The sequence below is a fragment of the Bubalus bubalis genome, chromosome 6, assembly GCF_019923935.1.
Source record: "Bubalus bubalis isolate 160015118507 breed Murrah chromosome 6, NDDB_SH_1, whole genome shotgun sequence".
In the NCBI taxonomy this organism is placed as follows: Eukaryota; Metazoa; Chordata; class Mammalia; order Artiodactyla; family Bovidae; genus Bubalus; species Bubalus bubalis.
In genome coordinates, this window is record NC_059162.1 from 101,438,442 (window position 1) to 101,464,234 (window position 25,793).

The 25,793-nt window shown below is 53.2% G+C and overlaps 1 protein-coding gene across 11 annotated transcripts in view; it reads left to right on the forward strand.

Annotated features, from left to right (window-relative positions):
* ERI3 (ERI1 exoribonuclease family member 3) overlaps nucleotides 1–25,793 on the forward strand; it is a 130,596-nt gene that overhangs the window by 86,970 nt on the left and 17,833 nt on the right. For 8 of the 11 annotated variants that reach the window (XM_044945096.2, XM_044945099.2, XM_006052600.3 and 5 more), the window contains one exon: nucleotides 19,336–19,435. The exons of 1 other annotated variant lie outside the window; for it this stretch is intronic. In XM_044945096.2, the coding sequence (XP_044801031.2) occupies nucleotides 19,336–19,435 (100 nt within the window). Of the gene's footprint in view, nucleotides 1–12,453; nucleotides 12,803–19,335; nucleotides 19,469–25,793 lie in introns of those variants that run through there. 2 more of the 11 variants (XM_006052599.3, XM_044945097.1) reach the window with 2 other exon arrangements.

Here is a 25,793-nt window from a genome sequence, read left to right on the forward strand (position 1 = left end):
GTTGGATTGGAGCAGGGTTTTGCCTCTTCTGTTTCATTAATTAGCCATTCATTCCCTGAAAGTTTGAATTTGATTGACTGGATCACTAGAGGAAGAATGGGTATTGGTGGACTCTCAGTGCAGCTGCCTCAGCCCTGGTGAGGGCTTCTGTCTCTGTTGGTTGTTTCGATCAGCCTAGACCTAAGCCTCAGGTAGCAAGTGACCTGCGCTCTGCCTGGGCTAGCTCATCTCAATTAACACCTCACTTACCACCATTCTTCACCATTCTTCAACGCAGCCCTGTGCCTCAGGGCATGTAGACTCAGAGATGAATCAGGCCTGCTCTCCACTGTACAGAGTTCCGGATCTAGGAGGGAAGATGGACAGGTCAAGGCAGATAGGGGGAAATACAGTAGAGGTAGTAAATGAAGTAATAGGAATGTGTGTATGGTGTGTGTGAGTGTATTTTTAAAAACTCATTTGAATCCAGCGCTGTACTGAGTTGGCGTTTACAGGAGAAAGAGCCCATGTAATCACTCCTGTGCGCTCAGATGTCCCCTTGCCTATGCAGCTCAGGAAGCTCGGGGCTCCCTGCAGGAGCGAGCCCCTGCTGCAGCCAGGCCTGGGTCCTCTTCAAGGGTCTTAGAGCAGGGCCCTCTCTAGACCCTTGGCTATCTGACTTGGAAGAGAGGAGCGGCCTTTCTGGGGAGATGAGGTCCAAGCTAGCTGCTCGGGAAGTGCTTGTGTGTGGGTGTGGGCAAGTGTGTCTGTGACCATGCACAGGTGTGAGGCCAAGTATGCACACGGCAGCAGCCAGTGGTCTGTCCTCTGCACCACCACCAAGTCTGCTGGTGCTAGGCCTGGGCTTGGCACCTACGTGGCTGCAAGCAGGAGGGCGGGCTGCAGGCAGATCCCAGGGCAGCCCTGCGGCCTCCCCAGTGGAGTGTTTGCTGTGCCTAATTACCCGGCAGTTGTTTAACTATGCAAGCTGCATGCCTGCCTTTATTGCGCTGTGATTGCCGAGCTGCCTATGGGGAGTGTCATAAAAAGATATAAAATGCCCATTATCTGTCTGACGCCCTCCTCCTGGACTGTGGGTGTTTGTGTTTTATTTTATTTTTATGGCTCGAGGGAAGCTCTGCAGGAAGGAGAGGGAGGGAAAGAAAGGGAGGGGAGGGGAGAGGCCTGAGGGCTGGGAGATGGAGGAGCCCCCTTCCTACTGTGGTCAGCCATGAGCTGAAGGGCCCTCCCGACCAGAGGGGAGGTATGGAAATGGCAGCTGTCCAGGGACAGGACAGGGTGCTCAGGAGAAAAGAACTAGATCTTCCCCTCCTCCTCCCTCCTCCACCTGCAAGTCCTGAGCTTCTGTTCCCACCCTACCTGTGCTTGGCTCCCTGCGAGGAGGCTTGCTGCTGCGGGTGTAGGGGGGTCTGCAGAGGGTTCTGAGGATGCGCTGTGGGAACAATCTCATTCCTGCTCAGTCCTTTACTAACTTGGACAACTCGGATTGCCTCCTGGCTTTCTGAGCACCATGGCTGATTTTGGGATAAATACCATGGGCATCACCCTCTGCTCCTTCCACCCTTATAGCTTCAGCTTCTCTTTTCTCGCCAACCACGGTGAAGTATTCAGGCCACGCCTCTCCAAGAATCACTGGGTCTCAGGAAAACCTCCTGGACCAGGAGAGGAAAGGAAATTAACATTGACTTCAGCACCTGCCCTATGCCAAACAGAACCTGTGTAAGGCAGTAAGACAGAAGAGATCAGAGATCAGACAGGGTCCCTACCCTTGAAGAGCTCACTCTGTGTAACCAGAGTGCCAGCTTCACAGTAGGTATTCAATAAACGTTTGGCAAATGGGATTGAATTCAACATAGCCATCCATTCATTCATTTTCATTCAGTAGATGGCTGTTGAGCACCTACTAGGTCAGGCACTCTGCCAAGCACTGGGGATAAAATAGTGAGCAAAATAGCAAATTCCCAGCACATGCTGGTTATTTGAGTGTATTTGAAGAAGAATTGAAGAATTTTAAATCCTGGATATCTGACTCCAAAAACATGTCCTTGCAACTTGGACGTGTTATTTCTCCTACCTGAACCATCAGACCCCAAGCTATCCTGTACTTATCACCTAACTTCTCTGCTTGAGAAAGCTTGGTGTCTCCTGAATAAAGTACAAGCTCCCTGGCCCCTGAATGTACCTCTCCAGTAATACCAAGAATGTCTATGTGACTGTCCACTTCTAGGCCTTATTCACATTGGCTGCATCTTCATGGGATGTCCCTTCCTTCATTCCTGTCTTGTGAGTTCCTGCTGACCCTTCACGACCTAACTCTATCCTCTGTGCAGACTTTCCCCCTGTCCTATTGGTAACTCTCTTCAGACACCTGTTTCGAGTTTCTGAGACACGGTCAGGCTCTGTGCTGGAGCTTTCCCTGGCGCTGTTCATTGCTGGTGAGCCTGTACTACTTCTATCCTACTGTACATGTTTTTAAAAAAAAAAAAAAAAAAAAAAGCTTTATTGAGATATAATTCACATACCATACAATTTGCCCATTTAAAGTATTTCAATTCAGGGACCTCCCTGGTGGTTCAGTGGTTAAGATTCCACACTTCCACTGCAGGGGATGTGGGTTCGATCCCTGGTCAGGGAACTAAGGTGCCATGTAGTGTGGCCAATAAATAAATAAATAGTTTCAATTCTGTGTTTCTTGGTATCTTCACAGGGTTTTGCAACCATCATCATCATTTAAATTTAGAACATTTTGTCACCCCTAAAACACTAGCAGTCAGTTCCCATTTCCCCTCAAACACCCCAGTCCTAAGCAACCACTGATCTACTTTCACTCTATAAATTTGCCTATTCTTGCAATTCTGGAAATTTCTTAAATGTAGCCTTTTGTTTCTGGCTTCTTTCACTTAGCATAATTTTCAGCGGTCATCCGTGTTGCACCATGAATCAACTCTTCATTTCTTTTTATTGTGAATAATATATTCCATTGTATGAATATACCTCATTTTATTTATGTGCTCATCAGTTGATGGACATTTAAGCTGTTTCCACCTTATGGCTATTAAATAATGATGCTATGAACATTTGTGAGCAGATTTGTTTCATTGCTTTTGTTTTGCAGACACTTGTCTGTCTTTCCCAGGAGATTGTGAGCTCCTAAGAGTAAGGGTCACTTCTCTACTGTTCCCTGATGTATCCCCAACATTCAGCCCATGGTTCAGTTCAGTTCAGTTCAGTTTAGTCGCTCAGTCGTGTCTGACTCTTTGTGACCCCGTGAATCACAGCACGCCAGGCCTCCCTGTCCATCACCAACTCCCGGAGTTCACTCAGACTCACGTCCATCGAGTCAGTGATGCCATCCAGCCATCTCATCCTCTGTCGTCCCCTTCTCCTCCTGCCCCCAATCCCTCCCAGCATCAGAGTCTTTTCCAGTGAGTCAACTCTTCGCATGAGGTGGCCAAAGTACAGCCCATGGTTAGCACTCAGTAAATGTCAGAAAGTGAATACATCCATGCTTTCTAATTCTCTTTCCCCCTCAGAATGAAATAGCAAATTGTGAGGACCTGTTTTAATCCCATAACCTACTCTACCCGGGTATAACTCGTATCTGCCACCCACGCTGAAGCATAAGTTGATGTGTCAGTGTCCTGGACCATGCCATTTTCACTCCACCGTTGGCCTTTCTGGTGTAGATCCTTTATGCAACAACAGGTGATCTGAGAAATTGAGTTACCCCCATGATGGCAGATATAGCGTCTGGCTAACTTTGACCTTGAGGCAGAGACCAACTCCATCCTCTCCTTCCCTCCCCTCTTCTCCTGAGGGGCCCTGCCCTGCTTTATATGGAGGGCTGACTCTGTGGAAGTACCCCGGAGAGAGTGTGGGGCTGGGTGGCCTCCTGGCTCCAGGCCAGGCTGGCTTTTTGACTGTTCCAGATGCCCGGACCTCTGAGCAGGAGGAGAGGCTACCCCTGCCATTCCAGCCAGGAGCCCATGTGAACTGAATGTGTAGAAGAAAAGGAGTTTCTGGAACCAAGAGCCTCTGAGAGATTAGTAAAACCAATATTTCTCTTTTCTTTGCACTTACTCACCCTAATAGTTTGAGCCCATAATTAGAATTGGGCTTTATTAGGCTAATTAGGAGGTAGGAATGATGGCAGGAGGGCATGTGGAGATGTATCAGCATGGTGGGCAGTAAATCTAGGGTTTTAATAGGTTTGTTCCGTAATCGGGTGGTCTGGAAGGCTGGCGGGGCGGCTGGGCCCCCCTCCCTCCCGTCCTCTACTCCCATCACTCCTTGAAGTGGCCTTCACACTTTGCCGTGCTTGTCCTCGATACTGGCAGTGGCGCTGGGATATGGGGGCTCCGGAGGGAGGGAGGGAGGAGACCCCACCCGGAGCTTCATTGCCTATGCACGCGCCGTCCAGCCTGGCGGCATGATTACCTTGCTGAGAAATCCGTCCAGGCGCAGGGCTGCTGATAGCAATCATTGATTAAGAGGGTAATTGTCCTGAAAATTCAGATTGATCAGAAGGCAGAAATGATAACTTGTGTAACTGTGTTTAAAGCCACGTCCTGTCAATAGAAGAGACTGAGATGTATCACGCCAAGAGGGGGGCAGAACGGATGGGTGTGTGCAGGCGGCCGGGCGCTGCCATCCTTCTCTCAGGGCTGAGCAGGATGTTTCTTGTCAGTAACCTGGACTATTGGAGATTCAATCACTTTTATCTCCCCCTCTCTCTCAATCCAAATGCCTTTTCATATTAGGAAATTAGAATCGGCCCTGCTCATGCAAGATTTATTAGCTCTGCTGAGCAGTTGCACCGAAGAGTAAATGATTTTGCTTTGCTGGAGCTTTTTACACATTAGGACCCAACTTCTTCCCTGCTCTGTGCCCCCGGCTGCCTCGGAGAGTGGGCTCTAGAACCAGGTACTCAGGGAAAGAGCTTTTCAAGTCTGGTTTGGGGGGAGAGTATCACTCGGGTCTGGCTTCTTGACCTGATGGAGACCCTGTTGTGTCTGGCTGACTTTTCTTCTGTCTGACCACTGGCAGGCCCTTTACTGGGGTGAAGGTTGACTCTCTGCTGCAGGGGATTCACCCCTGAGTTGGATGGCTGCAGGGAGGCCCTGGTTTGTGTGTTGGGTAAAGACAAAGAATAGAGGGGCCACCGTGACATCTCTTCCCAGGGCCAGAACTGTCCCACTCTTGGGGGGGACAGCTCTCTTGAGCCCCTGGGGGAGCTGGTTAGAGCAAGTTTAGGGGTGTCTGGGCCTGCTGGCTGCTTGTGTCTTGAAGGCTGCAGGCTTGACTGGCTGAGGCTCCCTGATCTGCCAGCACTCTGGGCTCTTAGGGAAGGAAGGGCCTGAGCTCCATGCTTCTGGAACTCTGCTGTGACCTTGGCCCTGGAGGCCTCATGGGCCTGTGTGCCAGCTGGACCTAGCTTGCCCTGGAGCCCAGGGTACTACTGGTGGGCTAGGTGGGTTATAGGGTTACCAAGACAATCATTCTCTCTCCTTCTTGCCCTCCCTCTTCAGTCCTTTGGTCAGTTGGACTCTTGGACAAACATTAGTCACGGTCATTCTTTCGGGTTTCCCTACTATAGGACTCTGATCCTGGAGGCCAGGTGGAGCAGGTGACAATGTGAACAGTCCTTCTCATATGGGGCTGAGGGAAGGTCAGCAGAACTGGAGTTTTGGTGAATGGGCTTTGATCCCAAGGAGTACCCTCTTACCTACATTGCTCTCTAACTTGTCCCTATGAAGCCTTCTTTTCTCCAGACTTTCCCCAAGCAGAGATATAATGGTCAAGCCCGAGAGTTGGGACTGGAGGCAATGTGATCCCCATAGTGAGTGGTGGGAGTAGGTAGCAGCCATTTTGATCCTAAAGGAAGACTGTGATTGGGGCAGAGGGTAGAGGGAGGCTTTTTGGAGGAAAGTATCTGACAGGTGTCTGCAAGATATTCCCTAGGAGGAACCTACTTCTAAAGAGATCACCAGGCTACCTACCAGCTTTCTACTGTGGGACTACTCTGGGTCTTTCCTGTCCACCATCAGGCTCCATCCTTGGAGAAGACTTGACTTTCATGGAAGACTCCTCCTACTAGGCTGGATTGGGCAGGACAGGCCTGCCTTCTGCATGTATGCCACCCCACCTCCCGTCATGAGGGTGTGCTGAGACAGTGGTCCAGGGAGCTTGACTGATCCCTGTCCAGTCTGATGGACTGGGAAGTGAATGGGTGCACATGGAGGGCTTCTCTCCCCTCGCCTCAGAGCGAAGCTTGCCAGTTACATGGGAATATTTTTTCAGTCCAAAGGGCGGCTTGAACCTTGTTTGACTTAGTCTCCTGCCAGGGCTACTTTGGGCAAAGTTGAGGATGAATGGAAGCGCCATGGGCACCTTGTTCCTGGGACTAGAGAACTCAAAGGACAGACTCCTAGTGGAGTGAAGGCAACAGGTTAGTGTGAATTATAGTGTAATGTGAATGGTGTTGCGTTCCAGAGCCCAGAGCAAGGGAGTGCCTGAATCCTCTTGGAAGAGCTCAGCCAGGCATCCAGAGGGCCCTTGCACTTGTCCGAGAGGAGGGCGGGGACTGTGCTGTGGAGACCAGTCTGGGCGCACACGGGCAGGGAGAGCAAGAAGTGCCACAGGCCCCGTGTGTTAGTGTGGGCCACACCTTGGTGTTTTGCAAGCTTAAGGCTGCCCACTTTCACCATCTAGCTCAGCTGCTAGCAGCTGGGGCCTTGGATTTGCCCAGGTAGAGCCTTAGGTTGGAGAGCTACGCAGGACAGAGCCCTGGGCCCCGGCTCTGCTCTGTTCTCTCCCCTCTTCTGCCTTAGAAGCAGGAAAGGGGCAGGGGTTTGGGCTTAGGCCAGCTCGCTCCGCCCCTTGCTAAGCCCCTGCCCAGCCCCAGCCCTGCCGCCAGGGGCCAGATTGGTTCCCTGGGCCTGGTAGGGAGGCTGGGAGGAGACCAGGAAGCCAGAAGACTCATTTTCACTGGAATTTGACCTAAAGCAGGGATTGGAAGGGAAGAAAAGAATTTGAACAAAAGTGCAGGCAGGAAGGAGCTGTTAACGAGCCTTTCTTTCTCTTCGGGGACAGAGCGCCACGCATAGCGGGGCGCAGCCACGCTCTCCTCTCGGTTCTCTGAGACCATTGCAGTCTCTGGCCGCTGCCTGCTCTGGCCCGCTCTCCTTTTTTCCCCTCTCCTCTTTCTCAGCTGTCTCTATTATGGGGACTTGCTCCAGCTCTTTCTCTCTCTTCTGTCTCTCCTTTTGTTCTCTCTTTGTCTATTTATCACACTGTGAAGGTTGAAAGAGATGTTATTAATCTGGGAGAATGAAGGCAGGATTAGTGGTATGAATCGGATTTTGAGAGGTGTAATGATAGAAAGACTCGCTCGGCTGGCGGCCTGCGTGAGCTTGATAAATGGGGAGCACTCCAGACTGACTCGCGCCTTCCTCCGCGCTGTGCGCCCTGCCCGCTGGGGCGTGCCGCGCTCTCAGATCTGCCAGCCAGCCCACCCCGCTCCTACCTGAACCGGAGCAAAAAGCCAAGGGTAAAGCAGACACAAATATCTCCCATCGCACTTGGAGACATCATTGCTTTCAGCACCCTTTTCAAGTGGAGGCCTGTCGAGTTCTCAAAGGGCTGTGGGCAGAGGGAGCGGGGACCCAGACTTCCGCCTGCTTCTTTGGCCTGTGCCAGTGGAGCTTCCCTCCTGCCCTCGAAATGGATGTCAGGGGTTGAAAGTGATGAGACAGTCTCTCGACCAGTCAAGTAAGGGTTCCAGACCATACGCAATAGGTAATTAAGCAAAGTGCTGTTGGGAGAACTGTGGTATGTATGAACTGTGGAGGTCAGGGTGGGTTGTAGAGGCGGGGGGAAGAGAAATCAGGAAAGGCTCCCTGAAGGTGGTGTCCTGGCAGGGTACAAGAAGGCTTGGAGAGGGTAGAAGTTCGACTTGGAGAGGGTAGAAGAAGGCTAGTGTTTCAAGTGGGAAAATAGTATAAGCAAAGATGTGGGAACAGAAATAAGCCTGACTCTTATGGGAGCCTGAAGAACCAACTGGTGAATTTCAGACCAGCAATGGACCTAAGAAAACAGGTAATTAAGCTCCTCTCCCCCATTTTCTTTAGTTTTTACAGTATAGTTGATTTACAATGTTGTATTAGTTTCAGGGGTTCAGCAGAGTGATTCAGCTTTATGTGTATATATGTATTTTTTTTCCAGATTCTTTCCCATTATGGGTCATTACAAGATATTGAATATAGTCCCCTGTGCTATACAGTAGGTCCTTGTTGTTTATCTCTTTTATATATAGTAGTGTATATCAAATTCCTAATTTATCCCTCCCCGCCGCCACCCTCCAGCCCCTTGTTTTCCAAAGAGGAAACAGCCTGGGGACTGAAGTTGCCATTTCGGGAAATGATTTTCTGTTCAAGTCCTGTTGCTTGTTTTAAAGGTGCTCCATCCCCCATCCTTGGATGATACAGTGAGCTTGTCCGTCTTCTCCTCAGTGGCTTTGGTCACAGCCTTTCAGCCTTCATCTTTGCAACGGGAAGATCCTGGCTTAGGTTCGCTGCCGCTCAGGGCCCTCCTGCCACCCCTGCCCCCCGCCCAGGCTGCAGTCTATGTCGGGAGTGCAGTCTCCCCACCCACCCTGGCTGGTGCAGTGAGGAGAGGATCCAGGGACAGCACTCCCTGTGCTGAGCTCCAGATGCCTCCGATTGTCCTGAGCACTGTCCTCCTTTCTGTCTCTACCTCAATTCTCTCTAACCACTCCATATCACTGTGATCATGCATTTCCTGGCATCTGTTTCCCTGCAAAGGACTGTGGGTTCCATGAGGACAGGGTTTATAAGGGATTCAGTTGAGTTGCCAGGGTCTCGCAGGCCTTCAGTGAATGTGTGAATCTTACAATGAATGAATGAGGTCATTTGCTCATGCAGGTTCTTTCTCTCCTTCTAGATAAAAAAAAAAATGGTCCCTGGTTCCCAGGCCTGTCCACCCTTAGGAATAGGGAGGGTTAGATGTGCCAAGGAACTAACTTTTGGTGTTGTTGGAGCACCTAAGATGGCATAGCATGGCAGTGGCAGACACTTTGATGGCTTCCCATCACCTCAGGAAACAGTACGGAACCCTCATCGTGTCCTCTGAGGCCCCGGCATCTTCTGCCTTCTTCAATAGCCTCATCTCATGCTGGCTGTCTGTGCTCCGGGGACACTAGCCTTGACTTGGTTCTTTCTAAGTGCTGTTTGCCTAGAGGCCTTAGCACTAGTCTTTCCCCCGTCACCTCCCCGTCACTCAGTTTCTGTTGAGTGTCCTCAGAGTTCCCCATCTAGGTCAGGTTCCCCTCTTCTGTCCTGTAAGCAGCCTGCCTTTCTTCTTTGAGTCCTTCTGAAAGCTATGACTTAGTGCTTATATATGTTGCTGTTTATTTAACATAGGCTCTCTCCAATAGACTGGAAGCTTTCTGGGGACAGCACTGTGTCTATATTGCTAGCTTCCCAGGTGGAACAGTGGTAAAGAATCCACCTACCAATGCAGGAGATGCAAGAGACGCAGGTTCAATCCCAAAGTCAGGAAGATCCCCTAGAGTAGGAAATGGCAACTGACTCCAGTGTTCTTGCCTGGAAAGTTCTGTGAACAGAGGAGCCTGGCGGGCTACAGCCTGTGGGGTCACAAAGAGTCGGACATGACTGAGCACTCACTCACTCACACATGTGGTCTGGCATATAACAGACTCTCAGTAGTGTTTGTCATGACTAAGTCAGTGTGACCTAGAAGTCTTTACTGCTTCATCCTATCACATCTGGGTTAAGTGAAGGAGGAGATAACAGGAGAGCAGAGGCCAGGATGTTGGGTGTTCCCAGAGAGCCTTAGCTCTGGAGACAAGACACTGCTGTTTAGCCTTCCTAGTTTCCATCCAGACATCAGAGGAAGAAGGGCCTCGTTGGCCCTAAAGGCTTATTCTCTACCCAGGTGATCTTACCCAGTCCTACAGTTTCCTGCACCACGCCTGTGCTTTCCAAAGGCTTTCTTGAACTGAGCTCCTGGCCTGCATGTCCACCTTCCACAGGCACATCACCTTGGATGTCACATTGAAGGCCAGCTTAGTCCTTCTTGGTTATTCCCCTCCAAGGCTGGTTTCTCCCTTGGGGCTCTTGTCGCATCTCAGTCCCCCACCCTGTGTGAGTTGACATGTATCTCCTTCCAGCTTGGAAGCTCCTTGAAGTCAGTGGCCTAGCGTGGTTGATCTCTAGCACTGGGCACAGAGCTTGGCACGTGGATTTGCTCATGAGGTGTGTGTTACATGAACACGCCAGCAGAGAGAGAGGGTGGTCTGGGAGGAAGGTGGAAGCACTTTTTCCGTTTTCTGCATGCACAGGGAAGAAGGGAAGGTGTGTGTGCTGGGTGCCAGCATGTGCATGCCTTCGCATGCCTTCGTGTGAGGGCTGGGTGGCCGTGGTGGTGGTGGTGTCACATGCCCGATGAAGGATTATATTTTAATTTGGAAAGCACTTTAGAAACTTAGAGTGCTTTGCCTAAGTGCTGACTGCTATTAGTGTCTCCTTTTTATTAGGAAAAAGGACATGATTTTTCTCTTTCATCTTCAGGCCTGTCTGACTTCTGAGCGTCAAACTTAGCAAAATGCCTGCCCCTCACTGAGGACTAGTTACATGCCAAGTTCAAAGCTTTGGACTTGAAACACAAAATTCTGCTTTGCAGACTGGTTTCTGACACCCCTGAGGGGATTAGTCCTGACAGCTCAGTATCAGGAAGGGGGTGGGAGAGACAGGGTCATTTGACATAGTTCAGGCTGCAATCCCAAGCCCCTCCCCTCTCCATATAGGCCTGGGGGAGAGGACATAAGGACTTGGACCATTTGTGGGGGCTAGGGGAACAACTCCAGTGGTTATCAGAAACCCGCTTATCATGCAGTACTCAGGGCCAAACTTCAGAGAGAGAACTGGGGAGGAATGGCCCCTGGAAGAACTGGATCTGCCCAGCTCAGGGATGACAGGACCAAAAGGCAGAGACATCACAGCTGTTGGACTTGGTGATGTTAAGAGCTGCCACACAAAGAGCTAGGGCAGAGGGAAGAATTCTGGCGCAGGAGGCCGTGAGGCAGGAGCTTGCCTTGGGCCCTACCAGCACCTTTGGGGGCCTTGCTGGTCTGAAGGAAAGGTCACACCCCTCCCCAAGGAGAAGATCTGGTGCCGCAATAGCTTGGAGGTCTGGAAGGCCCAGCTGCCTTGTAGTTGGGCCTCTCTGTGTGGCCTCTGCCCCAGGCTCTTGCCTGAGCAGCTACAGGACAGATAGCACCCAGGTCTCAGTCTGGCCTATGTCTGCCAGCCCTGGATGCTGAAGGCTCTGCCCATGGCTCTGGTCCTGAGAGGCGGAAGCTTTGGCCCATCTTGCTAGTGCCCTGCAGTTCCCATCTCCTAATCGGGTCCTAATCTGGGGGAGCTAGGGTGGAGGTGTGGTGGGGGGAGTACGTTGAGCCTTCTGCCTTAACTGAATTTCCATACCTCCTGTTGTTAATTATAGAGATGTAATAATGCGATTAGTGCACGATTAAAAAAAATCCCTGATATGATTACCATGGATTTAATATCACATGATATATCATTATATCGTTATGCAGTGACAGATGTAATTGAAATACACTTATTGGAGCCGGGGGTGGTGTTTCATTCAATCCTCAGCACCCCGGGGAGGATAGGGCTGGCTCCAAAGAAGCAATGGGAGAGAAAATTGTAATGAAAACAAAGAAAACCCACAATGTGGCTTTCTCCCTGGGCAGCTGGCTCAGGCTGACCTGCTGCCTTGACTTGGTGGTATGTGGGGCCCCAGACAGGCCAGCCTCTTCTCTGGGGGCTCAGGCAGCAGGGCTTATGCTCCTTACCTGCTTCTCTCCCCAGAAGCCTCAGTGTCCCCAAGTCCTCTCTGACTCAGCAGAGAAGCAAGGGCTCTGGGAACATGAGGGAGATCGTTCCACCTAAAAATAGACTCAGGACCCAAGGGATCAAACTGAGCCGGCAGCTGTCTTCCAAATAATTGTGGGTCCTGGACCTGTAGCACAGCTCCTGCCTTTGCCGTGGTGGTGGTCCCATGTACTCGAGGCAGCTGTCCTGTTGTTCGGCAGTGAGCAGGAAGGTTAAGTACACAGAGAAGATAATTATCCCACTCAGGTTCTGTTGATGGACAGAGGCAGCAGCAGCTCTGGTGCCCCTGAAGTGTGTCGGTAGCCAGGGAACACTGAACACACAGAACTACCAGCTGGGGGTAGGAAGGAGGGTCTTGTGTCACCTGATGGGAGTGTCCTTCCTTTTGCTGCTATAGCTGTGTTGCCCAGGTCTCTGCTGGCCTGAAGAAATGGAGTCAAGGCTATCCATAAGCCCAAAGAGTTCAGAAAAGGAGGAGACAGAAGTAATCTCCCCTTCTTTCCTAACCCAGGTAGCTGAGCCCTCAGTTCCAAGGATGGCTGGGGACGGGGCGGAATTGCTCTTCTGCTAGGCGTGATCAACCATGGTTCCTGAAGGAGATGGAATAGGACTGGCAGCCTCTCTGAAAACGAGGCCTGGTAGAGTTATGCCCTTCCCTCAGTGGAGACCATTCAGAGAGAGCAGATACAGTCCCACCCCAAGAGACTCCCAACATCATGGGGCAACAGATGTGTAAACAAATCTAATATTCCAGGTGCTACTCAGAGTCGGGGTGTGTTTAAGGAAGGGAAGAGTCAGGAAGGCTTGGTAAAGAAATGTACTTTTTTATGTATATACATTAAATTTTTTTTTTTTCTGAATTTCTGGCTGTACTGAGTCTTCATTGCTGTGCACGTATTTTCTCGAGTTGCAGCGAGCAGAGGCTACTCTCTACTTGTGGTGTGCAGGCTTCTCGTTGTGGTGGCTTCTCTTGTGGTTTGCAGGCTTAGTTGCCCTGCAGCAAGTGGAGTCTTTCCAGAGCAGGGATTGAACCCATGTCCCCTGCATTGGCAGGTGGATTCTTAACCACTGGACCACCAGGGAAGTTGAAGGAAGGTACTTTTGAACTGAATGCTGAAAGAAGAGTATGTGTTCATTAGGGATAAAAACTGGGAGAAGGCAGAGGGCACCCTAGATAGGCTAAGGAGTTGCTCAAGTAGAGTCTTAGGGGGCATAAAGCAGCAATCCCAGGACTTGAGGAGAAGTAAGGAAGAAGAAGGGAGCAAGGCTGACCCCCTGCATCTCTGGTAGACCAGGTAGATGGTAAGAGTTTTCACTGGGATTGAGGAGCCCAGGAGAGGGAACACTTTGGAGAGGAGATGTTGAAATGGGCTTTAACCCTATTGAAAATGAATTTCCTGAGTGGACTCCAGGTGGAAATGCCAAGTGGGCAATAGAAGATATCTGTTTGACACTTAAATAGTGCAAGTTGGACAGGTGCAGACCAGGGAGTTGAGGAGATCACACAGGGAGAGCGATAGAGCACAGAAACAGGAAGGGAGCATGCAGGAGCCACACACGAGATGAGACTACAGGAGACTGTGAGGAAAGACATCAGAGGAGGGGAGAACGCAGGAGAGTTTGGGTGGAGCAGCTGGAGGCTGACCGGGCACCTCTCTCTCTCCATCTAGTCCCATGGCTTCTCCACGTGGTGTCTCCTCCTGGACTGATTTGGGCTTCCTCACAGCATGGCTGCCTTGGAGCAGTCTGACCTCTTACAGGCAGCTCAAGGGTCAGGGAAAGTGTTCTAGCAAATGAGGAGGAATCTGCCTTGGCATTTCTGAAATAGCCTTGCAATCACACAGCGTTACTTGTGCATTACTCTTTTGGTTGAGGTTATAACAGAAGCCCACCCCGTTCCAAAGGGGTATAGACTCCCCTCTTGACGGCAGGTTTATCAGAGTCATATCAGAAGTAGAGCATATGTGAGATTGGAGATAATGTTAACGACTGTCACTGGAAAACACAGTCTGCCATAATCAGTGTTAAGCTGAACCTGGAAAAAGGAGGGATAGCATTCTCAAAGACAGTCTGCATTTTGTGTGATGGCAAAGAATATTTGGGGGTGGCAGTGGGACTGGGTGTTCCTGAGTGACCTCAGGTATACCCTGGGAGAAAGAACTGTCATCCCGTCTTATAGTACAGGAAGTTGAGGCTCAGAGGTTCAATGACTCATCCAAAGTTATGGTGTGCTTAAAAAAAAAAAGTATTTGTAATTGGGGGATAATTGCTTTATAATGTTGTGTTGGTTTCTGCCATATCTTAACATGAATCAGCCATAGGTATACACATGTCCCCTCTCTTAAACCTGCCTGCCACCTCCCACCCCATCTCACCCCTCTAGGTTATCACCAAAGTTACACTGCTAATAACTGGCAGAATTGGGAACCAACTTCTGAATGCACTCTTTCCATGAGGCCTGGGCTACTGGGTACACCATCCTCATGCATCTCTGTAGCCTTGGTATTTGGTTTACCAACTATCGACATGTCGTCCGGTTAAAGAAAAGATTAGAGAGTAGTTCTGTCTGTCAGACTTCCTCCCCTGGATCCTCCAGAGTATCACCTCCCTGTCTTTGTCTGTTGGGTGTTTATGGGAAACACGGGTGATTTGATTTGTTTCCTCGTCTTGGGAAATGGCCCTTCTGCCATAGGCCACCCCTCAGGGTGATCTTGTGGGGAGGCTGGATGGCTCAGATGTGCCACTGCCAGCTTTCAAGTTCTGGGTTTTCTGCAAGTTTGTGCTTCTCTTTGTGGTCTGAGCTGGGTTCTATCCCCAGCTGCTGCCCTGCCCACGCTGTGTCCACCCGACTCTCAGGGCCCTGGTGGGTGGCGAACCAGTGGGCAGAGCCACCCTAGCAGCTGTCAATGCCTCTTCTTTCCTCTTTGAAGGATCTGATGCTGCTGCCGATGAGGGCTACTTCATCTATTAAACCCAATACACTTGTCGCAGCTGCTAAGCCCCCGTAAGCCGCCGGGCGCCGTGTTTGTGATGGGACTGACAGTGCATGGAGGAGGCTGATTATACACGATTCCATTTCGCGGGCCCAGCAATGTAATTTCACAGGGCGATCAGCGTTTGCATGTAATAGCAGGCTGTGCTGAGGTGTCAGAATATTAAAGGCGCTAATGGCAAAGCTCCCTGTTACACAGGGGGCCACCCGCCGCGCCTACAGCAGGGCTGCGCGGCAGGCCCGTCGCAGATGGCTGGCCACTAAGCTAATGGGGCAGCAGCCAAGGCGGGCAGAGCCGCGAGAGGGGAGAGCCAGCCGGGAACAGCTCGGCACCTGCTTCCCTGCGCATGGAAATTACAGCAGCTCAGGGGAAGGGAAGTGTGCATGCTTGCCTGGCACAGGGCTGGGGTGGGTGGCTTGGGAGGCCCAGCATCTTTCACCCTGACTCTGCCTGCCCTGGAGAGGACTCCTTAGTCATCCTTCCCCCTGCCCCACCCTCTGGCCTGGAACCCTCAGCTGGGCAGGGGGGCCCTACTAGCTAGGAGAGGTGCAGCTGGAGAAGTGGCGTCCAGAGAATTGGGAACCAGCATGGGACAGGGGCTCAGGCACAGGCTCTAGCTTTCAAATTTCTGCCCAGCACTGCTCAGGGTCAGAACGCTTTTGGGTCCCTTACCCCATGCCCCACAGATTGGCAGAAGAGAGAGAGGGAGTGGGGATAGGAAGCAGGCAGGAGTAAAGGGGGGCTGTAGGTGGTACTCGGGCCCCTTGGCTGACGGCAGCACTGCACGGTCAGCACCTCAAGACGTCTCCACGTTGGCCGCCCAGCCCAGCCCTTGCCTGGTGCCATCCAGCTCGCTCCTGTCACCTTCCTTTATCCTTGCTGTGTCGTCTTTCCGGTGCCTCCAGTACCGCTCCCTTCAGGAAGCTCTCCTGGCATGGGCCTGTCTGTCTCCGGTGTCCTTGTGGGCAACCCACAGGGTTCAGCGTCCCTGATCCTCCTGCTCTGGTGGCTCTCTGGTGCCAGCCTTGACCCCTCAGCCAGAACCTCTGAGACACAGCCCACATCACCTTGCCCTGAGCTGGGCTCCTGCGAAGGCTCTGCTAAGATTCACAGATGGATGTAATCTCTGAGGGAGGGCGTCAGGAGGGGCATGGGGAATGGAAAGATGGGCTGAGTCACCCGAGGGAGAATTTGGTGCCTGTGTGGGTGTGTACTCGTGCTCAACAGTGTGTGTATCTGGGCAGGGGTAGGGACTTTAGCAGTGAGTGCCGGGGGTGGTGGGCCTGAAGGTACAGGCCCAGAAGGGCAGCAGGAGCAAGATCCAGAACATGCCGATAGAAGCTTAGGTGGTGGAAGAACCCTGTGTTCTCTGCTGTCTGCTAGCTGTGCCCGAGGGGTGCCCGAGATAGTAGAAGCTGGGGGGAGCTGTGGTGCTGTGCCCTGGGACTGTGCCTCGGGCGGGATCCACGAGGCAGGTGGTCACGTCTGAAGGTTCGGCTCTGCAGAAGTGCGTGGCAGTACCTGGAGGAGGCCTGCCAGGGTTCTCTAGCGCGGGGAGAGCCCAGGCTGAAGGAGAGCAGTTTTAATTAACCGTTTTTAATATCATTTTGGACTTTGGCTGCTACGTGAAGGCCCCGCTGGAAACAGCATTTGTAAAAATTAAATCCCTCTTATTAGGAGCTTGGCAGACCCATGTGCATGCGCCTTCCCTGCCCCCGCCCGCGCCCCTGGAGGAAGTGCTGGCTGAGGCCATGCCACGGCAGCAATTGGTTAGCACGCCTTATCTGGGAATAGTAGACCGTGGGGCATGCCACTGGCGGCCGCAGCAGAGACGCCAATTCATCTCGCCCTGGCTCTGACAAGCTAGACTGCCCTTCCTGAAAGGCATTCGTCAGGCGGGACCGGGCTGCCGCCTTGCCTGGCACCCCTGCTTCCCCACTGTGGGCCCCGGCTTGCCCTGGACCAGCCAGGCCCTCCTGGGCTCTGCTGCCCCCTCACTTTCCAGTCTGCAGAAGATCTTGGGGAGTCATCATTATAATAATAATCTAATCACGGTGACGCATTGGGGCAGGCGCCTAATGTTATCTGAAGTGGTCTTCCCGCTTAGCGGCGATAAGGCTCAGGATGACGCGCAGATAACGCCAAGCTGCCCTGTCCCCGAGCCGCACGCAGAGCAGAGGGGCTCTGCAGCCCTGCCGCCCGCCCGCTGCTTTAAGCCGGGAAGCGGCAGCACCTGCTAATGCAAGTGTTTAATATTTGATGGGCTGGGATAAAGCAGGATCACCTTCGAATTGAATTGAGTGTCAGCCGAGAATCTATTACTGAAATTCGGGTGTGATTTGACAGCAAAGTAGACGGTGTTATTCTTCACTAGTTACCGCAATCTTCTCCCTGACATCACTTAAATATTTTTTTCTTTGCTTGAGTAAACACACATTATCCTTCTTTTTTCCCCCTTCCTTCCCTTTTTCCTTTTTAGAGGGGGGGAAAAAAAAAGAAAGAAAACCCATCCAGCTCGCCTTCTCCAGGCTGATAGAGTAGATTGTTATTTCTTTATTTGTCCTATTAAATGGAATTTCTGATCGTTTAATCCGGCCTTTGTAAGTGATTTTAAAGTACTTGAAAGGCGGCCCGCCACTGCTCTCTGGCTCACTGCGCTCCAGCCGCGGCCCTGACCATGCTCAGCAGTTCCCGCAGCTGTGCACCGCCCACCAGCTGCTCTGCCTGCTGCCTGCATCCCAGCTCTGCCCCGACTCCGAGCCAGCGTCCTCTCCCCTGTCCTTGAGCCTCGCGCTCAACCCCCGATTTGTGGGTACAGCTGTGGCCTGGGGAAGCGTGGGAGGGTGGGCTGGGAAATTGGGTGGTGGCTGGTACCTCTGTGGTCAAGCAAAGTGGCTCTGGAGGGAGCTGAGGTTGAGGTGCACTCTCTCCTGGCCTCTCAGGGCCCACAGGGCTGACACTTGATTCCTGCAGCTGGGAGGGAATCAAGATCCCCAAGATCTTCCTGCAGCCCTCTGCTCAGCCCGTTGGTCCTGGCACAGCTTGCGTGTTCAACCTCCTGTGCTCTGCTTCCGACCCTGTGCTGGGCACTCTTCCGCTGGGAGGCAGTCTGTGGTGGGATGGGGACTTCCCTGGCCCAGTAGTGGACGGGAGCTCTGTGGTGCCTGCCTGCCCATGGCTAACAGTCACCTTAGTTCCACCAGTGGACTTACCATCCAACTTCTGGGAACTTACCCAAACATCATTTGCAATGATCACTGTCTTAACCACCCTGTCACCTTCTTGCCACTGGGAGAAGGACAGCCTGGTGCTGGAGATTTCTTGGGAGAAGACATGGGTACTGTCTGAAGGGTCAGCTAGCTATGCAAGCGCACTGATAGAAGCCTGGGACTTGCTGGCAGGCTGAATAGGAATTAAATCCCTGTTGGGCCACTTAATAGCATTCTGACCCTTGTAAGTCTCTTCTTTCTGGGCCTCAGTTTCCTCATCTGTGATACCTGGTTGTCATGCCTGTACGGGATGTGAGAGGAAGTGCTCTCCCTGCTTGATGTGTGCCCCCCCACCGTGGAGAAGGTGGGTGGTGGCCTGGGGACAGAGGGGGGCAATGGAGTGCTGGGGGCTGAACAGATCGATGCCCCCAGCGCTTGCTTCCCCAACCCCAGGAAAACAATTAAGTACAGATCGATGGGTGGCCGCTTTGAATATGCATAAGTGAGCACTTGACCTTCAGCGAGATCTGCTTCCCACCACACACACACACAAACACACATTCTTCGTGTGCTCCCCTCACAGCTGCTTGAGTCGGCCAGGTGACCTTACTCCTCTTCAGTTGAGGCCTATATGGCCCTCAGCTCCACAGTCTGGCCTACCTCCAGGTCAAAAGCACCTTGACCACAGGCATTTGGCTGGCCCCCTCGTCTCTTGCTTCAGTTTTCCTGTCTTTGGAGTTAAGTCTGGATATATTGATCTCCAATATATCTCCAGTATATCTCCCTCCCACCACCAGTCTTTGTGACCAGTAATACCCAACAGAGGGCCAGAGACTCTGGATGGGGGGCTGGGGGGTTGCATGATGGAAGGGGATGCCTGGTGGGAGGAGGAGTCTTAAGAAGGAGGATCTTAATAAATGGAAGCTCTAGAGAGGAGCTTGGTGAGGGGCACCCCATGAGGGCTGGGGACCTCTGATGGGGAGACACCCAGGAGAGAGGGAGCTCTGAAGGTGGAAAGGGTTTTCTGGAGGGACTCTGGTGGAAAGGGGACCCAGCAAGTAGGGAGGATTCTCATGAAGTAGCATGATGAGAATAAGCCCTTGCTAGGAAGACATGGGGGGCTGAGGGTGTTGGTGAGTGATGGGGTTGGGTCAGGGCCTCTGGTAACCACTCTTGCCTCCTGTCTTCCAGGCTTACAGCTTCGCCATGGGCTGCTGGCCCAAGAATGGACTTCTAGACATGAACAAGGGCCTCAGCCTGCAACACATAGGCCGGCCCCACAGCGGCATTGGTCAGTCCCTCCACACAATCCCCTGGCAGCTTGGTCAGTCCCCTGCCCACACCCCCCAGTCCCCTGGCACACAGAGGGGTTCTGGGGCTCATTTAGTGCTCCAGCAGGGTGCTCTCTGTAGCTGGGGGGAGCGGGGAAGGAGGGGTGGAGTGAGGGGAGAGTGGAACCTGACCGCTGGAAAGGTTCTCTCAAAACAACTTTCAGGAGGAGGCTGGGGTCTGGGCTTTGGGTGGATCACAGGTGGCCTTGGATTCAGACCAAGGGATCCCACCCTGGGTTGCATCTCTGGTGGGTGATGTCCTCAGAGGGGTGGGCACATGTCAGCTTACCCACCCCCTGTGGAGCTGGAGAAGGCTGTTTAATATTGTTTCAAGTCTGTGGCCACTAAACTGGGCGATCAATGGGAGTTAAGGAGATGAATTATTTAAACCTCACCAGCTTTTAATTAGTCGGGGTCCTTCTGACCGATGGCTCCGTCCACAGGGTATTGAACTCCCCCGTAGGAGCAGCAGCCTCCATTGAGTGGTGCCTGGGCTGGGAGGGGCCACTTGGGGTACCAGATGGGGGTGCCTCCTCAGGGGGATTGCTCCGTGGGAGGGGGCTGGTTCTAGCACTGGAGGCTCTGCTGGCTTCTTATATATCATTGTGGATGTGTGTCTGTGAGGGAGTGAATGGCACCCTAAGCTGCATGTCTCTGTGTGTGTGTCTGGGAGTTTGTATGTGTCCCTGTAATGTGTCTTTTTGAGGGATGTGTGTATGGGTAAAGGTGTTCTGTGTACACCTTCCTGAGGGCACCTGTCTGTGGAAACAACCATCAGCCTGTGTGTATATCCATCAGAAAATGTGTTTGTTCATTTCAGTGCATCTTATTTGGTGTGTGTGTCTGCACACGTGTGCATGCAAATATTTTCAAGCAGGGTACTTGACAGGCATAGACTTTGTTCCAAGCGGGGAGGAGCAGGGGTGTTCCCGGGTGATGTTACACATTAGCAGAGCCTGCGTACCTTTGTGGAGGTGTGACAGGGAAGGGGACCGGCAAGATACACTGAAAGGTGTCCAGTCTCCTGCTGCAGACTGGCCTCTCATCCTTTCCGCAGACACTGCAGGTGTCTGCTAGGGCTGGGCGTGCTGAGCGGATGGTCCTGTCCTCAGGGAGCTCCTGGGAGGAGGCAGAGACTGAACTGGGCAGTCTCCACTCACGGTGCTCAGGGTCAGGACAGAAACACCTGGGCTGCCCCAAGGACGGTTTCCCTGCCCTCAGTTGCCAAGGGCTTCTTCTTCTTCATTTACATTTCATTACTTGAGGATGCCCCCATATCATTTTTATTGGCCCTCAAGGTTCTCTTGGGGTCCTGGGGGAAAGAGGAAGTGGCCATCAGGCCTGGGGAATTGGGAGTCCCCCACAACTGCTGTTCCCTCCCATAGGAGCTGTTTTATACAGCCTAGAGGAGACCCCAAACCTATCATGCTGATGGGCCTTCGGAGTCAGCAGGAAGTTTCCTAGAGAAGATGAGACTTGAGTCAGGGGATCCCTGAAGGATGAATAGGAGTTTGCTAGGCAGACAGTTGGGGGAAGGGTTTCAACTTTGGGGAGGCCGTCTGTATACCAAAGTGCAAGGGCAGGAGGAAGCCTGTTGTGATGAGAGGACAATTTTGGACATCTGCAAGTAGTTTCCTGTGACTGGAGTGGAACATTTAGGTTAGGGAATGAAATGGCTAGAAGATAAATGGGGAAATAAGGCAGCCTTGAATGCCAGGTCAGAGAATGTGGCTTTTTGTGAGGTTTTAAGGAGACAGGAAGTCCGTGAGTGAGATAAAGACAGGATCAGAGCTCTGGTCCAGAATCAGTGAGGCAGTCGGGCGCTACACACACTGGTTCTAAGTAGGTGCTCGACAGACACTCTGGTGGATGGACGGACGGCGAGCGAGTGATGAGTCAGGGCCAGGGTGCTGGGGAAGGGAGGGGCCAGAGAACCTGGGCCCAGGGAAAGAGGAGCAGCCTGAAACGGAGGGGCTGGCAGGACTGGGGTAATTCACCCCACACAGCCTTGAGCGGGGTGCTCTGCTTCTGCGTATCTGTCCTGGGGCTGTCTCTGAGAGGAAGGGGTGCTTTGTTCCCATCTTTGCTGCCTCCTGGGACTCAGTGATGTTCTTGTCTGTTCACCCATGTTGGCTCTAGGTGGGGACCCTTGAAGTATTCCCTCCTTCTTCAGAGAAGAAGGTGTTTCCCTCTGGATGGGCCCCAGGGGACCACCCGAGGCTCTGGCTGATGGCAGCGAAGTCAGGGCTTTGGAGCTAGCAGCAGTTCAGGCCCTGTGACCTTAGACCAGAGGCAGTGCCACCTGCCTCCCTGGGCTGTTGGGAATGGCTGGCGCAGTCTGGGTGCACAGTGGGTGCTCCAAGACCTGCCTCCTCTGTTGCTCTGCCCAGGGCATGGGGGGCTCCTGGCATTTGATCCTTGTACTCGTGAATGAAGGGGGCTACCCTACCAGCTGCTGGCTGGCTCTGAGGAGTGGGTGAGGGTGCTTGGAAGGAAGGGAGGATGCAGGGCATTAATTGGGCTGGGAGAGGCGGGGAGGGGAGGTGCAGATTTTGAGCGGTGAGGTTAATGGCCCTCGCACCAAAGAGACAGCTTTAATGAGCTTCAGCTGGCGGTGCCCTGAGTTACTGTGCGTGCTAAAAGGGTCGCACTGTAAGAGTTTGATGTGGACTGTTTCCCAGCCCTGGGGTCAGGGGTTAGCTCCTGTCACTGGCCACTCAGGCTGGTCCTCAGTGACATGGTGCTAATTAACTGTGTGAGGAGCTGCCAGCCCCAAGTGGGGAGTGGTATGTATCTTGCTGGGGGGTGAGGCAGCCTTGGTGACTCTGGGTAAGGACTCTGCAGGTCCCATAGCTTAGCCCTCTCCAGGGGCTGCTGGCTTCTCCGGCAATGCCTTGGGTTGGGGGGAGTGGCAGGGTGTGCTGAGCTCCGATGACCCTGGCCCCTGGAGGAATCTCCTGAGTCTCCTTTTAAGGTATGGGTGGCAGGGGAGGGCTGTGGGGCTTACCTGGCGGGGACTCCTGCTGGGCACTGGGGTGGTGGAGGTGCTGACAGAGTAAGGGAGCAGGTATGCTGGAGGTTTGGCCGGCCAGGCAGGACAGAGACCTTGGCTGTGGAAGGGAGGGGCCCGCTGGGATAGATGTGCATGGCTGGGCTGTTTGAGGGGGAGCCGTGGGGTGTTTGGGTAGAATGACCTGGTCAGAGCTGGTTCCAGTCAGTGCCATCTGAGAGTCTGTGTAGAAAGGACTAGCAATGAGAAATCATGAAAGGGGAGGCCACAGGGCAATCAGTGGAGGGGGCAATGGGGAGGGTAGGTGAGGGATGCATGCAGTAAGGTATGTGGGAGGTGGTGGTTAATTCAGGGCCAGCCAGCTGGCCATGGGCATGGGGAAGGAGGTGGTGAACGGCTACCTTGCACCTGCTGTGTCTCAGGAGCTGTGGTAGGTGCTAAACCTGCATTGGTCCTGCCCCACTGACCTCCGTCACCAGGATGGGGAGAGGGCTTGGCCCTGGGGACTGCAGTAGGGGGAGCATCGGGGATGGAACGCCTACCAGAGAGGGGACTCAGTGGCTGTCAGTGTGGCCTCGTGGTCAGGGAGAGACACTTCTTCCTGGGGGAGTGGATTCAGCCTCGGGACCCTGGGGAGCAGGGTGGCATGGAGGAGGTTGCAGGTGAGGGGGACTACACATTTGCAGAACTGCTGACTGGCTGTGTCAGTGGGTTCCGCTAGCGTTCTTGACTTGGGCAGCCTCCATGGGGGACTGCTGAGTGGGCCTTCTTTCATATCAGCAAGTGGTCAGCACAGCACATTCACATTATTTGGGGCGCTTTGTATTAACTCATTTAGGTTTCATACAGTCTGATGAAGGCAGCCATTGTCATCCCCATTTTACAGATTGGGGGCCTGAGGCTCAGATGAGTAACTTACTTGCAGTCACACAGGCAGTCAGACAAAGGAGCGAGGATTCACTCTCAGGACCATCTGAGCACAAAGTCTGCATTCTTACCACCGTGCTGAATTAGGAGCACTTTTTTGGTGTTGGGCTTTGTGCCGCCAGCAGAGACAGTGAGGAAAAAAACAAGCTTACATTTGGCGTTTCTCTCAGTGTCACATAAAACCCACAGGTCTTGGCAAAGCTTTGGTAGCAGCAGGTGAGAAAGAAAGGGGAAGGGGCGTGGCCACCCTGGCACAGTCGCCCTGGGAGCCAGGGCCCCGCCCCTTGGTTTCCAGCCTCCTCCTAAACCGACAGCCCTACACAGTGATTTCTGTTTGCCTTCCATCCAGGAGATCCTACGCATCTTCTAAGGGCCACCCCTCTGGGGGTCTTGCCTAGCCCTCCCAGTGTGAGCGCACAGAATACATCCCTAGGCCCCAGTTAGAGGTAATGATCAGGCCCTACATACTTGACCTCCCTAAGGGCACGGCCTGGGCCTCCTTCCCTTGTTTCTTGTTGGAAATCCACACAGGAAACCTCAGTAAAATCTCCCCTGTTGTTGGGACATGGAGGCCCTGCAGACTGCCGGCGTCACAGGTGGGGCGAACAATCGAAACCTTCCCTGGTGCCCAGCTGGGTGGTCCTGCCCTGGCTGCTTAGCTCCTCTGCCCAGGAACCAGGGATTCCACAGGCTCCAGGTGAGATGGGATGGCAAGTCACCGGGTGAGCCCTCTCAGGAGCTTGCTGCCCAGCACAGTTTGGCAAGAGAGCTGGGCTGGCAGGTGGCTGGGTGGGGCCCGGCCCTGGGGGGCAGTGCCAGCCTGTAGGCTCCCCTGATGGAGTGGGGTGTCTATCAGAGTCCAGTCAGAGCGCATTAGCTCTGTGACACAGATCTCATTAGCGCCCGTGAGAGATGTCACTGCAGGAGAATCGTCGGTTCGGGGAGATGCTTGTACCAAAAGGAAGAAAGGACAGTGACAGCCTTTTCTCTGCCGCCTCCGCCGCCAAGCTCCCTGGGCCGCCCGCCCTCCTCCTCGTGGGGGGGTGGGGGTGCTGGCTAATGAGCTCGTCTGCAGTACAGCTCTGCCTTCCCCTCCTTGAAGTTCCCCGGTCCCTCTGAAGACCTCAGGCCGGGGATTAGCACACACCAAACGCCAGCACCCGCCCCCACCTTGCCCAGCAGGGAGTTCCTTCTGATCACCCTGCTCCTGCTACCCTGGGCGAGGGCAAGAGGTGGGACAGGGACAGAGCCATTGGTGGAGGGGTCACTCCTGGAAGGCTCCAGCCCCTTTTCCTCCCTTGACAGAGTGACCATGTCCACTTCTCTACAGTGGGCTCTTCCTTCCCAGAGTTCCCATCTTCTCCCCCCCTCCCCACCCCATGACATCTCCTACATCTCAGAACGTGGGGACTCTGGCCAAGGGCCCAGCAGGGAGGATGTAGATCTGACCTGGGACTTGCTGGCTGAGCTGGAGGGCTTCAGAATCAGTCAGAGCCCAGTCTGGGCTTCTTCGGATGACCTGAGCATGGTGAAGTGTTGAGGTGAGGCCTCTGCGACCTGATAGACCTGTTCCTGGCCATCCTGGAGAGGCAGAGGGGTGTGTCGCCCCCCACTCCTGGCTTTGGCCATCCTCAGGGCAGGGAGGCTGGGAGGGGAGAAGTCAGCACAGCTCCCTTATGAGGAGCGGGGAGAGACAGCTGGAGTGTGTGTTTCCCCAGCACTACCACCCCACTTCCCCCTCTCCCCTGACCCCATCCATTTCTTTCTAGAGTGTCCCAGAGAAAATGATGAGCCAGGGGTGGTGGCTGACCACGAGAAGTCTCTAGGCATCCACAGGGCCTCCACTGGGCTGCTGCATAGTGCTCGGGGCTGTTCACACCTTCCTCCCTGGACGGGCGCACTCGGAGCCCAGGAACATCTGAGGAACTGGCCCTTGCCAGTTACAAGAGATGGAGAAATGGATGGATGGATGAATAGAGTGGCGGATAGGTGGAGGAGGTTCTGGTGTCTGTCTGTGTGTGTTGTGTGTGTATGATGCACTGGGAAGTACAATCTTTGTTTCCCTACCTCCCTAGCCCCAGGCCCGGCTTGGCCTCCCCTTGTCTCTCTCTCTATCTCCTGTCAAACCATCACAGACGTAAATGACAAAGAAATCAGAAAGACAGATCAATGCCGGCCAAATTAGCACTTGCAGATAGACTGTGCGGGGATGTCAGCGCCCTGACCCCTGGTGATCTTGCAGCCTCCGCTGCTGATATTATGCAAATTGCATCCATCTGGCAGGACCTGCGTGCTGGCTGCTCCTACTCAGAGGAGTAATGGGCTGGGGTGGGCGGGAGTGTCGGAGCAAGAGTCGTGGAGTGAGCGTGTACATGTGTGAG